The sequence below is a fragment of the Excalfactoria chinensis genome, chromosome 8 (genome assembly GCF_039878825.1).
Source record: "Excalfactoria chinensis isolate bCotChi1 chromosome 8, bCotChi1.hap2, whole genome shotgun sequence".
NCBI lineage: Eukaryota > Metazoa > Chordata > Aves > Galliformes > Phasianidae > Excalfactoria > Excalfactoria chinensis.
This window is the reverse complement of record NC_092832.1, coordinates 24,727,074-24,747,482: the sequence shown is the minus strand read 5'-3', so window position 1 is coordinate 24,747,482 and position 20,409 is coordinate 24,727,074. Positions and strand designations below refer to the sequence as shown.

The following is a 20,409-nucleotide window of genomic DNA, read 5'->3' as shown; positions in this document are numbered from 1 at the left end:
TTAACTCTTACTGCCTTCAGCAGAGGCTGGATTAAAAGCAAGTGACGAGACACTCAATTAGTTGTGAGATAACATGGCTCATCCAGAAGCAGGCCGAAGAGATGTTTTATGGTATCTAATTAGCTGTTGCTTACCCAGTTTATGTATGCTTTCCTGAGTCAGTGGGCATGAGGCCATTTAGCAATTCATGGGATCAGCCTTAAATCAGGAATTCCCACATTTTCATGGCAGAAAAAAGCTACGTCCAACAACATTTCTCCCTATAATATGCTCATACCTCATTGAGGAGGTCAGAGGTATTATAGCATATTTTTGCAGATCCTGGACTATCGTTGAACTGTGCTGTTTCTATGCTCATTCCAGCAATGCTACTGTGAAACTTCTTTCTATCAGGCTGCTTATTTCAGTCATTATGATTTTTAAAGAAGAAAGGACAGTGATAAAAAGGATGTTGCTAATGAGACCTAATCTGGATCATTCTAAATGTTCAACCCCACTTTCTGAAAGGATTTCAGCTCTGTTTCTGATCTACTCTGATGAATGTGCAGCATGTGAAAGGGCTGCCTCAACACTTAATGCTTGTATCTCAGAGAGTTTCAGAGAGGTCATCATCATAACATGATCAATAGATAATGAAGGAATATGAGAAGTCAGTAAGAGAGGTCAGATTAAATGGACATGGTGAAAAAATGCCCTCCAAAAAATAATATGAAAACAGATGTCAGAGTGTAAGAGAGCATGGCAATAACCTTCCTGCTGAATATGTATGCACATAGCTAAAGCTTTACTAAACTACTAACCAGTGTGAAATGAAAGGTCCTCACTCCCAGATTATTGAATTTTTTCTTCTTATTTTTGGTCCTAGGAAATCAGTTTTCAGGAAACGATGCCATGGCTTTGGAAATTCTAATGCAGTTTGCTGAATATCAGTAGCTTTTTCTTCAGCTGCTTCAACAGGGATACAGCATTTCCGTGATGATGAAGTTCTGAGGGAGGAACTCGGTTTTTCTCTTTTCTGGTTACACTTGGAATTCTGCTGTGCTTGCCATGCATCTGGAGAGATGCAAACAGAGTGGAAAAATTATGGCTGGAGGAGTTAGTCAATGAAATAGAGAAGTGCGTGTGTATACTCATATGGAAACAAAGGAACATGCACAGGGTTAAGTTTGCTATAAGAATCTCCTTATTTCAGAGGAGGAAATGTAATGATTGTATGATTTTAATGTTTGCATAAAGATAATGACCAGGTAGAATAACTGAACAAAGCCATTAAACAAGACTAAACTCCCCAGACATGGTTACACAGTTTAACTTAACTCATGCTTATATAGGACTCTCTTAATCATGTCTGAAGACAACTCAGACATCAGAAAAGTAAAAATAAATGTTCTGAGTTTTAAAGGGTGGGTCTGCAGCTCAGGGATGACGTAGCTTTTGAACAAGTTATTCCAAGTTCAGAACCAAAGTCGTCTGCTACAAGGCAAATGGACAGTTATTCCAACTCAGAGACAAAAGGGTCCTGAAAGAAAATGCACTGAAGTAATAAGCCACATCTAACACAGTAACAAATGAGGTGAGAATAGGGGAGTTACAATGAGTATGCAAGTAGGAAAGAAAGAGATAATGGACTTGATGATTGCCTACTTTTTATTTACTTTTTTAGGAAGGGAAATGTTTTCTGTCACATCCTGACTCCTGTTTGGAAGTTGCAAAATGATACTGCAAACTTCAAGTTAGGAAGAGAACCCTCTTCCTGTGCATGTGGTGGTAGGATACCCTGTATCAATGTGATGATATTGTATGTTAGATGAAAGACCTCTCTGGTCCTTCTTATATCTGTGGTTGCAACCACAAGCAAGAAGTCCAAAAGAAGCAGAAGTCTGCAATAGGTTCCTATTGGTCAGTCAGCCCACCAAGAGATTTTCTTGCATTTTTCAGGGTTCTCCTATATGATGTCTGATCCAGGTGATAACATATAGCAATGACACCTTCAAAATCAACATCATAATCTGGATTCACCACCAAGCTCCTGAAACTCTTATGTGTGCAGTTCAGAGAACCCCCTCCCAAAGCATAGGGAGGTCCCCAAAAGGGACGCACAGAAAGTCTCAGCACTGAGATACTTAACTGGGGGGGGAGGCTGGGGGTGGCAGGCAAAAATATAAGTATTTTCCATGTACTCTCAGCTTGCTGGTGAGTTCTTGACACGGATCTGGACCAGATGCTGAGTCCAGGTGATGCACTGAGAGCCCACTTTCTGGCTTCCCTGCAGGAAACAACTTCTGGCTGTACAGAAGCACTTCAGCGAGGGACAAAGGAAGAGGAAGCAAAGGCTGCTTCCAGAAGCAGAAAGGGCAGGGGCCCTAAACTGGTGGTTTTAAAGCTGGGGAAAGAAGTGGAGCAAATCCAAAGAGTATGTAGGATGGCACAGGGGGAAAAAGATCTGGAAAAATGCTGATATAGTTCCTTAGGTCAGTGTAACCAGTAAAAGACCACGCAGTCAAATAGGAATGAAATCATGGCTTGAGCATTGATTTTGTGCCACCAATAAAATCCTGTGGGTGTAGTCATTTAAAGGGTAGGCTTTGCCTGGCTTTTTCATACTCTGGAGCACATGCAGTCATTCTAGCCAGGGAGTTGAAGGGAAATGATTTATGAGGACAGAGCTAAATGCTTATTGCTAGGTTAAACAACAATAAGGGCAGACACAACAGCCTACTAATACCCATAGGATTAAATGTCAGGGAGTGTGAGGAATTGTCTTGAGCAGTAAGACAAATGTGCTCAGACAGAGGTGCACTGGCTTGTGGTACACTTGCCCAAAGAGCTGAAGTTTCGCTGGTTGTGACTAACATGGGCGAAGCATGAGCAAATAAAAGGCAAGGAGTGATTCTGCCTTGCTGTGCAGGTGAAAGGGTTTACTCAAATCTGCTCCGCATTCAGCTCAGCTCCACTTCTCCACCACAGCAGAAGAGATCTGCAATGCTAAGCAAGGTATAGGAGTTCAAGACAGAATTCTGGAGATATATTGCAACTGCCTTTCCTATTATGATTTTTTGACAGCAGCAATTACAAACCTTATTTCATCAGGAAAGTTTCAAGTTGATTGTATAAATGAAAAAGTCACATAGCTGCTATTGCAACGAGTAAGCACACAAGATCACTCATAGCTAGAAAGACTATCCACCACAGCAGTTTCACTACAATTAACACCCAAAATACCCTGCATGGAGGATGTGTTAACATCACACCCTATTTTGTGCCCACTGTAGCCCCTGAAACAGCTCTTCAAAGAGCCTGAACTTCATTTTGTGCTGAGCACCTCTGTGAGGGGTGAGCTCAAGGTCATGTTTCCAGGAGGTGAGGATTTCAGCAGGGGCATCGGGGAATGTGCTCAATGGGTAAAACTGCTGCTGGGGCTACACTGAGAAAGAGCCCAATGAGAAGGGAAGGAATTTGAGGTGAAAAACAAATGTGCTGGGACGAAAGAAGCACCGGTGAACTTTGTTTCACAGCATGGTACTGCAACTGGGCAGGGTCAGGAGCAAGAGGTTACAACTAGCAAGGTGGAGAGGTAAAAAGAGATTGCCTCTGGATTCATCAGATTGTGAAATTATTACCTCACTGAAGGAAATACACACAGGCAAAGGGGAGAAGCAGCTGCTACATAGGCAGTACTGAATTCTGGTAAGTGGAAGGTGAAAGGAAAAGTAAAACAAAGCAAATGCACAGCCACAGGAAACAAATGTAACCCTAAGATATGCTGTATCTCCCTCCTTTCTGGCAGATATCTTTCCCAATCACTGTGAGCTGTCCGTGTGCATACATTGGATGTTTCCTTTTCTTTCTGCCCTCACTGGGATGCTGGATCACCAATGAATGTGGTACTTCCCTCTGCGCTGTCAGGAACACCACGTTCACCTGACTCCTGAAAAACAACCCCAGCACTGGGCACCCACTGTAAAGAAAGAAGAGACAAACTGTTCCTTGGCCTCCATGTGTATGAAGAAGCAATGCAACTTGCTTGTCAACGCCAAAAAACCTTTTTGTAGAGAAGCTACACGCAGCTGATTTCTGTGGAGAGGAGAGGACTGAGTGAAACCCAGGGAAGCTGGGGAGGGATTTGCTTTGGCTGAGTGTCGGGAGGTGTTTCTCTTGATGGCTTAAGAGGTTTCAATGCATGAGCAGAACAGAAGACAAGGCCGAAATGAGACAGAGATTTCAGGAGTATCCAAAAACATGCTGTAATCGGTCTGCCTTCTTAAGGCTAGGAAAAAGCTGAGCATCCTGGAGGAAATTTCACTCAATGTCTGATTTCAAAGCATTTTCCAAAAGACAAACAAGTATTCAGGTACAAGGAACCAAAGCAGACAACTTACCTTCAGCTCCCTGTTCTTTTGGTCAAAGGTTTACAAGTGGTAGGGAAAAAAAATTACTGAAGAAGAAGAGCCTTGTAATTAAATCCTTAATTTGTGATTCAGGTTCTTCTTCTCACTTGAGCTTAATGTCCATAAAACAGTCACAACAAGAGGTGCCCTACATAAGTGTAAACACCATGATGCTTAAAGGTACACAGCAGGCTAGTTTCATGGTGTATCACAACACACCACACTAAAACCGGAGGTAGGAAACAAGAGAAGAATGTGTTTTGTGAAGCTTTACTTTTGTCTGGAATCCTTTTCTGGATGCTTCTGGCATCCCATAAGGTTGCTGAAACATGCCTGCTGTATTTTTAATTGTCATTTTAAATGCCAAAACCCAGAAGTTCTGCTTATATTGTATGCGAACACAGTGTCTGCTTATGTTCAAACCCTCAGGTGCTTTAAATAACTCTACTGTACACAGAGAACGTTGTTCATTTTGTTTTTACAATTTTTGCCTGTGTAGAAAGAGCTATAATGTCTTGAGAACATAAATGTATGTTCATAACCACGGAGCGAGATCACAGCTGGAATCTACCTGAGCCTTGGATCACATTTCAGCAGTGGCAAGAAGCGAAAGAGCAGCTTATTTCTCAGTTTAATTTACAAGAGCTACAACTGGAACGGCACATACTAGACTTACTGATGTAACACACAGGTGAGTGTGTTACAGGTCCACCTCTGTGCCGGGTCCCCAGGGAATACTGAGCTGTTTCAGCCAGACTTAAGAGCCGTTACTGCTGCAGCCCTGGAGGAAGCTGGTCCGAACCCTGGTGAGCTAGTAAAGGTGGCAGCTGCCATAACAGACTTCTGTGCAGGCTACAAATGTGGGGCATAAAATGGGGCTCTTTTTATTGATTCCAGTGAGTTTCGTATCAAGCATCCATTGTTCTGTCTTGAAGTATAAACCATTACAGAGAATTCATAAGCAAATTTGCTTTTTTCTTTCAAGGATTAAACAGTAGCAGATCATAATTTCCTTTAAATGCATCTATTATTCATCCGTATTCAGTAAGTTTTATTATGAGCTGCAAAACAGCGTATGTATTTTTATACTCGGTTCCAATCTGTTCCCTACTTGTGTTCTGCAACATCCATTTTCGGTTTAGAAATGACTGGTCATGAATGTTACAGGATAATATGTGTTTCCCGATTAAAGACACAGACGAGTACCTGGCCTATGTTCATTTTACACATTAATTTGCTGTAAATAATCTCACACGCAGTTTTGCCACTTCCTTTCTGTAGGAATCTCTGTGAGCATGTTGGCATACTGTGGCTTGCAGAAAGCTGACATGTAGTATTTATGAGCAGAGAGGAAGTAAATTAATTTCAGTGTTTGATTCAACATAAAAGGTTTCTGTAGTATTCATTTATCCACAGTACTAAGAGAAGGCACTCCCCTATTCCAGCCATATTACCAGGGAAGAAAAATTCTGCTGAGTTAGAAGTACAGACAAGGGGTTAAAGAAAGAGAAGCTTCATTTCCTAGTGTGCACCCTATATAGCAATCCTGTAACAGCTGTCATTATTTGCAGCATGCATGGTAGAGGGATAGGTGGAGAAATGAAGCCGTGCATGTAAGGTAAACACCCTTTTCTTAAGCAACCACCATTTTTTCTAATGATATGTACAAGGATCGTTTGGGGACTTCCTTCCCTTGAAGTCTGGGTTTCCTGAGAGGAAGGAGAGATGAAATACAGGAACAAGTGGTTGCACATCATTTCCAGCAGTGTAGTAGACCTTCCTTATTAACACTGGTTTAGGAACGACATCTGAATCCCCAAACTTCCTGATGTTCTCCCTTTGAAAAGAGGGATGATGGGGAAGGAGATGGGTGGAGAGGGTGAAGAGGTGGTTCTGTCCTTTTAAAGGCCTTTCAGGCACAACAAAACTGCTCCCATACTCTTAAATCTACCATAAAAAGTAGGTTGCAATACAAGTGGGAAATACAAGGAAATGTTTCAGCTAATAAAATGTGCTGGACTGGCACCAAAATTCTGCTTGAAAAGCTGCTTATAATCAACAATGATTACTTACAGTGTTGCTGCAAGACCATTGGAGGACTCAGAGATTGAAGGGTACCTGGTTCATCCAGATGGGACCTGGAAAACACAGTCATGAATCAGTAAACACCCACAGCAAACAACACGTCTTTTATGAGTGCTATTAGAAAAGGAGGAAAAGTCCAAAACCAGGCTGATGAACTGCTCCGTGACCAGAGAAAATAAAATCTGCCCTGTTCACTAATTCACCGCTGATACAAGAGAAACAAGTCAAATCCACTTGATAAGAACGTCAGGGTTGTGATACAGATCACTTTTAAGCCTCTGAAAGGGTTAATGCGACCCAAGGGATAATAAATACATTATGCAGCTGTGTAGGTGCCGGAAAGATGAATATAGGTTGATTTTTAAAAACTTAACCTATGCAGAGTGAGTCATAATCTGCACTTCACCTCATTCAATAAATGGGTCTTTAGAAAATGAACCCACTGAGAATGGGCTGCTGGCTCTCGAAAAGCCAAGCACCCTGTTCTCCTGCCTACAGCCTGCCCAGTTGTAAGGATCCAAACAGCTGCTCCCCATAGGTTGAAGTGTGGTGGCAACAATGGGATTAAATACACGTTGATGGGGTTACTGTATTTCTCTTATAAGGTCGAAAGGTTTGGCTGAACCAAATGCTTTTATATCACCAGACATTCACCTTTATTCATAAATGTGCACGATTCTCATCACAACTGCTCCTGCGCCTTCTAACAGTGTTTTCTCATTCAATTACGCTTCACTCGTGGTAACTTTTTAATTAATACCTTAATTAGGAAAACCTTGACGGTTTAGATAAATAACATTTGGTTTTGTGCATTTCAACCACAAGTTTCTGCATGAGGGAGATCTCACCATTTTCTAGTCACCCGGGGAAAGAAAAGCAAGGAAAGAGGAGGTCTACATGTTCACAACATCTCTGCACTGAGGAGACAGAATAATCATCTTTTGTTGCATAGGAAAATAATGCAAAACAAAGTAAACAACGCCCTTTTGTTCCGCACAAGAAAGACTGGGCTTTAATAGTCTTTAAACGAGATAGAAAATTTCCATCCAAATGGAACCATGGAGTAGGTAGACACATTACAACGTTTTGGAGCTCAGTGATTAAATTTAATACTGTGCCAAACAGCGATTAGTTGATGAAGGGCATTCATAAATGGAACAGAAACAAGGGAAGTGTGGCTCCAGTCTAACACTGGGCTTCCAGTACACTTTGGTGCTCAGCTTTTTACTTTAATAACAGGGTCAAACGAAAGTAAGTTTAATTTGATTTATTTCCCTAAGGAAACTCAGTGGAATTGTAAACACAGGCTGACTGGTACATATTACTAAAACTTCAGCTCCAGGGTCAGATCCAAGAAAAGGGTTTAGGTGCCTACTGAAGCGCAGCAATTTATCCTTTTCTTCAGCATTTTTCCAGCTCGCTTACTCAATCCCCCTGCTCAAAGTATCGGTTCACATGAGCCCCATTATTAGGCACTGAATTCCCCCAACTCAGTGTGCAGGCAAAGCAGCATCCTAATTAAAGCTTCTGAATTCCAGCATCAGAGCTGGGTGCCTGTGTCCCTTATGGATCTCCACATTAGTACATTAAAATCCTTCGCTGAGCCCAATGCAGCACACTGTCCTTAACACTCTACATACGTGACTGATGATCCAGGAGAACAGGAGCACAAATCCTTTTTAACTTATCTGTGTTCTCTGCTAAGCCCATTTAAACCCAGCAGCAAGCATGTGGTGTGCAGGGAAGGCAGCAGCAATGCACGAGCCCCACGCACACGGAAAGATCAGGTCTGCTTTGGCACCAAATGAAGAATTACTCCCCGACCTCTGCTAAGTGACCTTTGAAGAAAATGAAATTTTCACTTCAGTTTCTGCTAAATGAACTGTTCCAGCCCATCCCAGCGTCTGAAGTACCGGCATCTGAAGTCTCACATACACCAAAAACATGAACTGAATTAAACCATCTGTGTAGACTTGACTCCCCTGACACAGCTCTTCTCTGCTTCTCTTTCTTTCTTCACCTACTCCTACAGCCCAACAGGAGAACATCATCATTTTAATTCGAAAGAAGTCCTCTTATTTTAAAACCTCTTTAGATTCTGTTCTTAGCTGCAGTAGCATAAATCTGCTGGTTTTTCTCAGGCCTTTTCCAATGACATTTTGATGTAAGCAAGATCAGCATCTTGTTTTGGTGAGAAGTCGCAGGGTTATGCTAATGCTCAGTTGTGATACAGGTCATGGATTCTGGTGAAATCTCATCTATTTATTCAGAAGAGAATTCAGAGTTAAGAATTCCAACAATAGCAACATGATTGTTAAAGATGATAAATTACACAGAATGTCTCAGGCACTCTGCTTAAAATTTGTAACCGGTTCATTAATTAACAACAGCTAATCACCATGAAGCGTGTTATGCGTGTTAAGCTGCAACTATCATTCCAAGAAAATAGAAAAGTCCAGGAAAAATTCACTTGGAGTCTTTATTTAGCACCTCAATGAATGGCTGTGAAGCTCCTGCCAGGATCCTCCATCACAGGCAACTTCCCTGCCTGCCAGGGGGCCTGGGGGCTGTTATCATCGGGGGCAGGTGTGATTTGTACCTTAGAAAAGTTCCAGGCTTATTCTTCATGTATGATTTGTGTTCCAGGTGATGGTAAGAGGTAAATCTGAGAGGCTTTCTCCACAATGACTGAATGCCAAGAAGTGGAGCAGTTTACTGGAACAGCAGCAGCTTCTACTGTCTTTGAAATGATGGTATTCACAAGGAAGGTAAGATATTTTATGTTCTGTAAAGCTGAGCTAGACCATTTTGGCAAAGAGTCTGTCTGCCTGCCGAGGGTGGGGTAGGTATTTACTATCTATATAATCACTTCCTACTGTGAGTGGCTCAGGTAAGTCAAATAACTATAGCCAAAAGAGCCTTTGGTCGAGACTGGTAGAAGTCTAGCCTGTAAGTAAATACATCCCTCTGCTACACAGAGCACATCCTCCGTCATGTGATGTCTCAGCCATTTCCTGGTACTGCCCCTCCAACAAATACTTCACTTTATCTCCCTCTGATTGTAACATCGGCAGTTTCACCACTGAGGTTGCTGTTGCTGCACTTTCTAGTGTCAGTGGCCTGCTGTGAACTGGAAAAATACCTACCGAAAAAAACAGTCAAGCTCTTGAATGATACCAAAGGCTCTCTCTCTTTCTCTGCCTTTTTTGTAGCACACCGGGCAGTCATCCAGACTGTCAGCTCTGCTTGTCCTGCTCCATACTGCTCGTCTCAGAATCCAGCCCTCACTTAACCACCAGGTTTTCAGCAAAAACTGCTGCAAAATATCAGCTTGCTGCGTGTGATCAGTGCACTGCATGGCTTTCCCTCAGCCTGAGCCTGGGTGCATTACATCTACATGCGTGGACTGTGTTTGTTCTGGCACCTGGTTGGGGTAAAAGGCCTTGTATGTGTGTGATGGGGTGGTAAATCCCAAACTCGGCAAGAGTTCAGAGGTGCTGCCTTGCACAATGGTAAGAAATAACTCATTTCTGGCTGAAATGCTTAAAAAAAAAGGTAAGTAACCAGGATGGTAAGAAGTAACTGCTGGCTCCTGGCCAGCTCCTGCACGCACGGATGGAGCAGGCAGCCCTTCCCAGTGGCAGATTCCACTTGTGAGCTGAGCAGGCTCTCCCCTGGCCTAAGCAACAGTCCCCACATTGCTGCTGGAAGGGACGCAGTGGTTCTTGAAAAGATCCCGCAAGTATTCAGAACGTATCTGATAATGGTACGGCTTTGTTCCCCGTAAATATTTTGGGCAATGCTGTTTGAAATTTTGCCTCAGCTCACTTAATTGTCAATCTCTGAAAGTCAAAATCATTCTGTCAGATTGAAGCTGAACCACAAAAGGAGAGGAGCAAGGAGATCCTCCAGGTATCAGTCAGCATGACCGAGAGATGTCCAAGCGTTTCATAATCCTCTACTGGAAACCAAGTCAGCAAAACAAAAAGATGCTCACAGACTCTAGTGGGGTCTGGATTAAACCAATGCCTTCCAGGGAACAGCTCGATGAATCCTGGCAGTTTAGAGCTGCCCCCTTTAAGCTGGATTTCTGAAAATTAATAGGTTAATTAGCAGTTCCACCGCTAATGAAAACTTGTTGCCGTCCACCCTTCACAACAAGCATACTTCTGTAAAGAACGAACGGATGCCAGTATTATCACTAAACGTATTTGGACATTAACACCACAACTGTATGTCGTATGAAAGTAATCTGATTTTGATCTTCACAGGGTTATCCCAGTTGCTTCACCCCATAAAATAAACCACAAACACAGTACTGAATGAGTCAGAACACACAACTGGCTCCAACAGAAGGGATAAATGCCTCAGAGTCCAGCAGACAGAAGGCACAGTGCAAAGCCAAAGGTGCAGCAGCGCATGGTAGCAACTGAATGAACAGGGATTGAGGAAGTGAAGAATATTTTTCTCTAGAGCCCTCTTTTCCATGCTCCTCCATCTCCCAGCAAGGCTAGCAACTGTTACAGGGCCAGACCAGTGTCTGAGCTGGGAAGCTGGGAGATCCCAGCTGCAAACCAAGCAGTGGCCACAGGCTCTGGCACTCCTTCTGGTCACAGCCTTGGAAAGAGCTTCCAATGGACTTACACAAAAAGTCCTTTCAGGAGTGCTCCATAAAATATGTCTGAAGAAAGACCGTTAGGAAGAGACTTGGTTTGGTTCTGGTCTCTTCTGTTTAGCTCAGGTGTTGTTTTTTCATACACAGAAACACATGTACGGACTTAGTGCACCATACAACGCCTCACTAAAGTCATCAAATGGTGGTTACAACTTCATCCAAGATCAACAAAGTCTTTTTCCACAAGTAAGCCTTTGTGTTTGGGAAGCCTTTGCCCTGAATTTTATTGTCTCCCAATCAACTAGCAGGTGCTCTGCAGTTGGGCTCAAGCTATTTAGGGGCAGCCTGCACTGCAACTTCCCAAGCTGGCAAGCAATCCCGGCTAGCAGTTAGGTACTGGAACGGGTAAGATTTATCCAGGCAAACAGAAACACTCCCAACAGGAAAAGAAAGGGGAGGGGGAAGAAGGAAAATGATAGCTTTCTTAGTTTCCATTTCATATTCTCTGCGTTGGCATAATAGCTCTCAAAGAGAAGCATGAGGCTTCCAAAAGCAGACGCTGGGGCAAGCTGACATTATCCAGCGGTTGTTCTTCAAACTTTCCAGTTTTGTTTAGGCCAACAACACAGTTTGCTGGTTGTATATGTGATACTTTCTACACTTTCCTAGATGAATGTATGCTGCTAATACCAAAACCGTATAATTTGGGGCAACTTGACATTTATTTTTTTTTATTTCCCTGGAGAAAGAACATTGAATTAGGAACAAAAAGGAAAAAAGCCAGATGCCAGATGTATCATTTGTCAGTGTAAAGCCACACCAGAATTTTCTAAGCCATGCAACTGCTCATTTGTCTGCCATTCTCGTATCACATCTGTAAAGTCTGTCCCTAGGATCAGTGCGCTGTATGGCACAAAAGGCAATGTTTCTCACACAGGAGCATTGTACATATGTATGCTGCTCCATAGAAGATCAAGCAGCAGCCTCCCATCGCAGCCCCACTGAAGCCTGCCACTCCATTGGCAGAGGGCACACAGTGACATGCGGATTGAAGGATATAGCCCAGCTTCATTCTGCTAGCTTGTTAGGGACGTCCTGTGCAAGTGGCATCACTGGAAAGAGGCCTTTTGGTCACCAAGTATTCATAAGCTCTATGATCTCCTGGATGTACAAAGTAATTCTTGTTCAGTGAGAAGCTTTAATATTCCTCAAGGGTGAAAAATATGCCTGCATAAGTGCTAAGTTTCCAGGCAATGATGGAATTCTATCCTTCGGTAGACTGTGACTTTACTGTAAGTGTCATCGTTTCTGCTGCTGTGATGTTTCAGTCAGCAAAAACAAACTATCTCTTTTCCCCTAATGCCAATACAGAAGAACTGGCACTGAATGACTTTTACATTTAATCATAACTATTGATATTTATGGAGCTTGTGAACACATTCACAGCAGAGAAAAAGATGTGCTCATAGACAGTGCTGGCTGTGTCAGAGGGGCCATATCAAATCCAGAAACAACATATTCTGTTATAATAATGAAAATGGAAAGCATTTTTACTTTGCAGTCTCAGTACTACTTTGTTGTATCAAGTCTGACAAAACAGTGCTACCAGTGAGAAGCAGAAGGGCTCCAGAGACTCTTCCATAAGGAAAACCACAAAGTGGCAGCTGGGCCATGGCATTCAAGGTGAGGCTGGACCACACTCCAAGCACCTGATCGAAGTGTAGATGTCCCTGTTCATAGAATCATCAAAGAATCATAGAATAGCCTGGGTTGAAAAAGACCACAGTGCTTATCCAGTTTCAATCCCCTGCTATGTGCAGGGTCACCAATCACCACACCAAGCTGCCCAGAGCCACATCCAGCCTGGCCTTGAATGCCTGCAGGGATGGGGCATCCACAACCTCCCTGGGCAACCTGTTTCAGTGCGTCACCACCCTCTGTGTGAAAAACTTCCTCCTAATATCTAACCTAAACCTGCCCTGTCTCAGTTTAAAACCATTCCCCTTTGTCCTATCTCTATCCACCCTTGTAAACAGCCATTCCCCTTCCTGTTTATACTCTCCCTTCAAATATTGGAAGGCCACAATGAGGTCTCCCCAAAGCCTTCTATTGTCCAACCTAAACAAGCCCAGTTCCCTCAACCCTTCTTCACAGGAGAGGTGCTCCAGCCCTCTGATCATCTTAGTGGTCCTCCTCTGGACCTGTTCCAAGAGCTCTGTATCTTTCTTGTGCTGAGGGCCCCAGGCCTGGATGCAGTATTACAGGTGGGGTCTCACAAGAGCTGAGTAGAAGAGGACAACCACCTCCCTCTCCCTGCTGGCCACTGCTCCTTTAATGCAGCCCAGGATATTCATTGCAGAGGACTAGGAACAGACGACCTCTAAAAGTCCCTTCCAACTCAAATGATTCTGTGATGTTGTGGTTATGAATTCTGATGAAAGATGGACAGTGTCTTCCCACATAGAGTGGGACATTCACAAATATATACAGGTATCTGCATGTGAGCTGCCTTTGCTTGCATCAAAAATGATGCACAAGCAATGAACAGCAGAGGATGTGGCAGCTCACATTGCCTAGACTGCACAGGTCAGCAGGTGCAGAGCCTCTCTCACTGAAGACCGACTCGGTATCAGTTATGCAACAGGTTATCAGCGTGGGCTGCTTCCGTACAGGTCATGACTTGTAAGAGTGGAAAAACTTGTTTTGTAGTAGCAGAGGGATTTTCCTGAAGTAAGTTAAATAATATTTAATGAAAGCCTGAAATTGCTGGAGCCGCTCTGGAGTGACATTAGCAGAGCTGAAATCTTTAGGCTTCTTTCACCTACCTCAATCCAGAAAACCAGTGACGATTCATTTATGTATTCAGTCTGTGTTTACACCAGAAACTCATTTTCTGGATCCCTCAATCCTTCAGACAGAGAAATCTGAAAATTTCTCAAACCACAGGAAACTTAAAAATAGCATTTGTTCCAGCACAGCTACACACTGTTGTTCTTGAAATCTGGGTTAGAAAATACTTCATTCTCTAAATGAGCAAGGCCTGAAGCGGGGTGTCTCTCGTACTACATGCTTTATTTAAACAACTAACTCTGTGAGCAGAAGATTTACGGAAGCCAGATCTGCCATTGATTCTGTTCCTCGAGATTAATCCCCAGGTGGATCCCCCAGTGTTTAATAAGCATTTCACCTCTGCTGCCATCAGGCCCTGGGTAGAGACAAAGGCATCACAGTGGGAGACACAAATAGGGCCTCAGCACGGCTCTGCATTCAGTTTCCTATTTTCACAAAACAAGGCTCTTTTTTATCAACACCTCTTTCTTGCTTATTTGCTTGAAACTGAAGAACAGGTTGGCAAATTGCTGCTGGGTAAATCCAGATGTTTCTTCAGCAAATGATGCCACGTATTCTTTGTGCCACTCCTGCTTTATCATCCAAGGGATGCAGGTGCCAGCAGCAGCTTTGCAGTGCTCCACAGGAGCACTCTGCAGTGCTTTTTAGAAGGATTGCTTTCAGAAAAGTAGAATACAGACCTCACGTGGCACAAACCAGCAGCTCCCTACTGAAAGCAGCAGTGCTGTGTCTGTTCACCCTGCATCCTCACACTTACAGGGGCTAACAACACTGTTTCTCCCACAGGAGAGGACTCTGATGGACTGACCTGAACTCAATTAACAGCTCCAGATTTGGACTCAAATGGATGCTACTGAGGAACACTCTTCCCTAGTAAATATTCCTGTCAAAGTGTTTTATTAGCCTACACAGAAGCTGCAGCTGCCTCTTCTCTCCCTACCTGAGCACATTTGCACTTAGCATCTTCTTGGCCAGCAAAATTAGAGGCATTACATGTTCCAGCAATGAAGGTTTGGAGAGACTAATAAAACAATAAAAGCAATAGATGTGTCACCTTAATCCACTTCAGGGACCTATATTTATTTAATATGCATCTGCCTATTTTAAGCACTCTCCCAGTACTACACGCTTCTTTCCTTGCCCGCTTTTTAAACTTCTACTACAGTATTTCAACAACTAAGGGGGAAAACTTCCACTGCAAAGACTCGTAATTAATAGTATTTTCAATTATAGTTTGCTTCTGAAAGAGCCAGCAGCATATGGACTGAACGTTTCTTCACAGCTCTTTTCAAGTGCAGACTATTAAGAGAGGTCCTTAAGTGTCAGGACACAGTCTACGGAATGAAGAGGTAATGACATTTTGTTTCCACTGTAAGTGGACCAGTCTGCACTCCGGAGGAGATCTGCTATCTTTTGGGAATGCTTCCAGTCAAACCCATTCTAACCACATTTGATTTAGTTGGTTCTGCTTCAGGAACTGCAAGTAGCTGGGCTCCAGCATTAAATAACTGCAGGAAATAGCTGAAGGTTTACCATATACAGGCTGGGCAGGGGTGGAGCAATAAACCGAACTATAAATAAAGCAAAGCTTTGTTTGAGGACATTCAGATTGGTTCCATCTTAATTAGGAGACACACGAGCTCCCAATGCTGGTGATTAATTTATCTTCATTGAAAACACATTCAAATATTTAAATGCTACGCTGCTTCAGAAAGGGATGTACGGAGATAGCAAAGCTAAGTGCCCCTAAATAAGGAACCAATCAAAGGCACGATCTGCAAACTCTACGTTTGACCCCACCTTGTTTTTTGAACAATAAATATGTTACTGTCTCCCCATCACATTCAGAAAGAATGAAACCTACTCCACATCTTAACTGGACTGCAAAAATAAAATCCAGACAGCTCATTTACTGATACAGTGCAATATCCAAACAAGTAATTTTATTGCTATTAAGCAAAACGTAACAGCTGGAAAAATAAACCTCAAGCTATCATGAGAGTTCAGCTGCACAGAAAGAAAGCAAAACGGTGCAAACAAACAGAAAAGGCACTTCCTAAGAAACGCCAAGAATGGAGTGAGCTCTGGTGGCTCTGATTCTCAGCAGACCAATGTGGCTGTTGGCTTTGGTGGTTGTAGTGATAGAAAGTTGGGTGGAAAAATGCCCCCATGCAAGTAAAGCTGTACTGTACCTAACCCACTAGGGAAGAAAACTACATGAGACAAATGCTTGCTGAACTTCAGAGGAAAACAGGAGCACGGATGTTAATGTTAGCACAGGGTCTCCCCAGCCTGGAAAAAAAAGGCAAAGAAAAGAGTGCCTGACCATAAAAGTTACTCCTATCATTATAAGTCTTTCCAGTTCTATTTAAAGACAGCAAAGGAGCCAACATGAGAAGCTGTGTTTTGCAGCTCTGCATAAACACTCGCAGATAAGGGTGGTACCAGGTGTCAGCTAGCCCTGCAAAGTCACTGAAATGTCAAGGATTGTTTTTCCTCTACTCCCTTTCTCTTTCCTCCGACTGGGAACTGCCAATGTTTATTTAAAAGATATCCCTTGTATTTGGCAAGAATGCCAGCGGGGCAGACATTAATGGATTATTATTTGGAACTGGAAGCCTGCCAAGGCGATAAGGATAGCCTGCCTACCCAAAGGCCCAAAGCCGTGCCATTAACAGTGGGAGTCAGAAATGAAATCGTCCTGCCAGATGCTTTGCTGTACTGAGTTCAGCAAAGACTTTAAAAATGGGCTGGCTCCAACTTCTGTTTGATCTGACCTATGAAAATAATTAAAAATACAAAGAGGCAGACGCGGGTATAACGAGGGACTAATCCATCTGTAAGGACCGGGTCTGATCCTTCTCTTTTGCAGCGGCGTGAAGAATTCACTCAGAGCACCATGAAGTCACCGCGTATGTTCCTGTTCTCTTCTCTGCCCTTGAACCAGATCCCAACCTGGAAGCCTCGAACTCGACAGCTAAAAGCAGTGCAAGTGTGAGCCCTCATTGTACTGCTGCAACAACAAAGCCTTCCTCACTTTTAGCTCTGAGCCAACAGGGGTAACACGTCCTTGTGCAGCTATCCCCACAGTGAGATGGTTAACGCCAGCAGCACCCCCTGAGAAGACGAGCCTGAAAGAATGTGATATTTGGTGTGTGAGATATATTTAGATTAACGCTGTTTACTATTAATCCTCTCTGCAAAGCTCTTTGTTTCCCAGCAGATGAAAAACCAAGCAGTACTGCTCCACCCTTGTTATCATGTTCTTTGGAGGACGACCTTTTCTGTGGCCCATCAGACATCAGGCACCATAATTAAGGTGCTTACAATACCACTCAGTAAAAGCAGGAGCTGGAGTGCAGTAGCATTTGCTGCTGTGATTGAAAGCCTTAAAGGTTATATGGAATTTACCAAGTTAGTATTTTTACCTGTTTGGAGCTGGCAAAAAAAAAGAAAGAAAGAAACTCTGTGCTCCTTTTGAACAGTTGGTGCGCCACTAATGAAGTCAAACTGCACAGAGCAGCTTTCCTACTTCTCATGAATGTGTGCAATGAGGTACTACCCCAGACAGGTGTTTGCTGCTAAAAGAAAACACACATAAAGACTTTGCTATTTTTTCCCCTGGATTTCTTTTTTCTCGTTGTAAATACACCTATAGCCAACCCTCAGGTTCAGGTACTGTAACCCAGGGGAGAAGACAGGCAAGGAATTTCAGCACCAAAATAAAAGCACGTCTCTTTATTCACCTTTGCCATTTCACTATCCTTTAGAGCAACTGCTCCTCAAGTTTTTAAGAAGATTGCTCTCTGAAACACGACTCTACAAGCAGCACAGAATTCAGACACCTGGAGCTGTAGAGTTATCATCAGTCCCATGCAGTTATAAGGAAAGCGTCAAGCATACAAGGCAAGAGAGAATTAATCTAACAAACAGCAAACCTGGGGTGTGGAAGTTGGCCTGACCTCTGCCTGCTTTTCATAACGTGCTAGTTTTGCAGACATCTCAGTATTTGCTCTATAGCTGAAGGCAGCACAGCACCACCAATTCTGAACAATTCCATCCTCTCCCTACAAACTCTCTAATAGAAAAATAAGGAAGGAAACATATCTCTTTTTCATCTGATATTCCTGTCCAGTTTCTTCATGGGAAAATATACTTTAATGTGAGCTTGAACAGACAGAGTTTTTTGGATGGATATATCAAGAATTAAACAAGACTGAAGTTATTCTTCTTTCTGGAAGTCATTTACATTTTAAGATCGATGTCTCCTCTGGAATATACAATTTAGGAGGCTCTAGATTTATTTTTCTCCACGGTCCTCGAGGATAATCTTCACAACAGGAAGCTGACAAATGCTGAAACTCTACTGGGTTGTCAGGGGTGAAAGTTATTAACACGTGGACATAACTCTGTATTAGCATCAGCTCCCATAGTGATTATATAATATAAAGGATGCTTGCTGTCTTAGTTCAGCTATTACTGCAGCTTAAGGAAGGTAAGTCAGCCCTGCAGGCAGCGCATGGGGTCCTCAGTCTGTGATGGCACAGGGAAAACCTTTTGTAGAGGAAAAAAGCACTGCTGTGAAGAAGAATAAACTTGGCCCCATAAATCCCATGTATTATTGTTTCATTACCATTCACTAGGAAACAAAGACTGTGTTTCTCAGCAGCACTTTTACCATTACAAACAGCAATCTGAATCCATGGCATCACAGGTTATTCCTAGCACTAGGAGTGGGTGCACCAAGGAAGGACACATGGAGGCTGAGCCACAATCAACATCCACCAGGGTGTCTGTCCTCACCCACTCAGCTGCCTTCTCATTCCTCTCTGACTGCATTGGGACTGCTCTGACACCACCCCGTAAGCTGCTTCTCCATGCTGTCTCCTCAGTTGTTTTCCAAGAGCCTTCTGGCTGCCCACATGTGTCTCCTCCTCCTCCTGGATGCTGTGTTTTTCTACAGAAGCAACAGATTGCTGTGATGTTGTCCTGTTGATCTAATGAGAAAAACTCCTACAACAACCATGTGTATGCATTTCTTTCCATGTTATTTAGCAGTGGGGCTTGGAGGCACACATCTCTCCCAGACTTACTTTTTCTGTAGATCCCACTTTTATTGCCAGTGGTCTCTCTGCTCATTAAGCTTTTCTCTCTCCCAGCCCCTCACATGCACCCTTCCCTTTTGCTCTCACTGTGCAGCCACTGGAACCTGCACACTTTACTTGCCTGCAAATTGCTGCTGCTTTGCAGGTTTCTTTCTCATTTTTGCTCATGATCATTTTATACGTGAAGCACAGACATAAGGATGGGTCTTGAAACTGACAGCGGTCTTTCTTTGTACTGATATAATCTATTTTAATATCTCAAAACTCTGCTTTCTTACACCAAGAAACTTAGCCCTTCACATCATCATAAAGATTAGAAATAGTTGTACTCATCTTACTGCAAACAGGCAGGTAGTTACAGATGTGCCCAAAGTCACAACTGGGCATCAGTTAGGAACTGATATGGAGCCCAGGCTTGCAGACGAAACCACATAAAACAACTGCTTCACTTCAGGAACCTTGAAAGACACAGCAATGTACTTGATGTGCTAAGTGTACACGGGGGATCCTTATGGCAGTCAGGGCCTCCCGTGTGCTGATGCAGGGGAACAAGGTCTTCCAAACCAGGGATTGCAGCTGTAGGAGAGTATAGCACATGAAATACGTGCCTGAGAATGAAGTACCTTTCCATTACTGGGCTGAATCTGCTCAGAAGGATGCTGACACGTTTCCACACTTGAAGTTCAACAGGTTTGTTTCAGTCCCGGCAAGGCAGAACATTCTGAACACACTCTGAGAGAACAACCCTGTACTAAAACTTCTCCTGTGCCCTTCATTAAAGTGGCAAGAACCAAAATCAATGCTTCTAGAACTCAGCTGGATCAAACATAGAGTTTCATTTGCCTGCTCGGCTCATTTTGCCATCATCCTGAAGGCACAAATATGGGCTGGGAAGGTATGACGAGAACAGAGCTTCATAAATCATTCCCTGTATTAGCAGGAGGCTGCATCAGCAAGCCCTGCTCATTTAGCTACCTTAAACTTCATCCAACCTGCTTATCCCCCAACTGCAGGAATAACAGACCACTTGAAAGGTAATATTTTTGCCATTAGTGAAGAAAGGGAAAAATGTGATCTTTGCTGTAGCTTGGGAATAATTTTTCCAGTGCTACACAGAATGAGCCTGAGTGAACACTGCTATTTTTGGCAACGGCTCTCCTGCTTAGCTCACATCAATAATTTTAATGCTTTATTTGTGGTTTGGGCTGTAAGCAATGGTGAAAGCCGGCAGAGAAAAAAAACGTGGCAAAATTTGCTAAATAATTTGGAGTTCATGACGTTTATAAAAATACACGAAAGTTTTCAGAATTCTTAGAGTCCCATACATGCTCATAAAGCTGAGCCATGAAGCACTTTATTTTACATA

The 20,409-nt window shown here is 43.0% G+C and overlaps 1 protein-coding gene across 13 annotated transcripts in view; it reads right to left on the bottom strand.

Annotated features, from left to right (window-relative positions):
- Positions 1–20,409, bottom strand: part of FGGY (FGGY carbohydrate kinase domain containing) — a 273,209-nt gene that overhangs the window by 190,146 nt on the left and 62,654 nt on the right. For all 13 annotated transcript variants that reach the window (XM_072343867.1, XM_072343865.1, XM_072343863.1 and 10 more), the window contains one exon: positions 6,462–6,526. Coding sequence is in view for 7 of the 13 variants with exons in the window: in XM_072343863.1 (XP_072199964.1) it covers positions 6,462–6,526 (65 nt within the window). In the remaining 6 variants the exon portion in view is untranslated. The remainder of the gene's footprint in view (positions 1–6,461; positions 6,527–20,409) is intronic.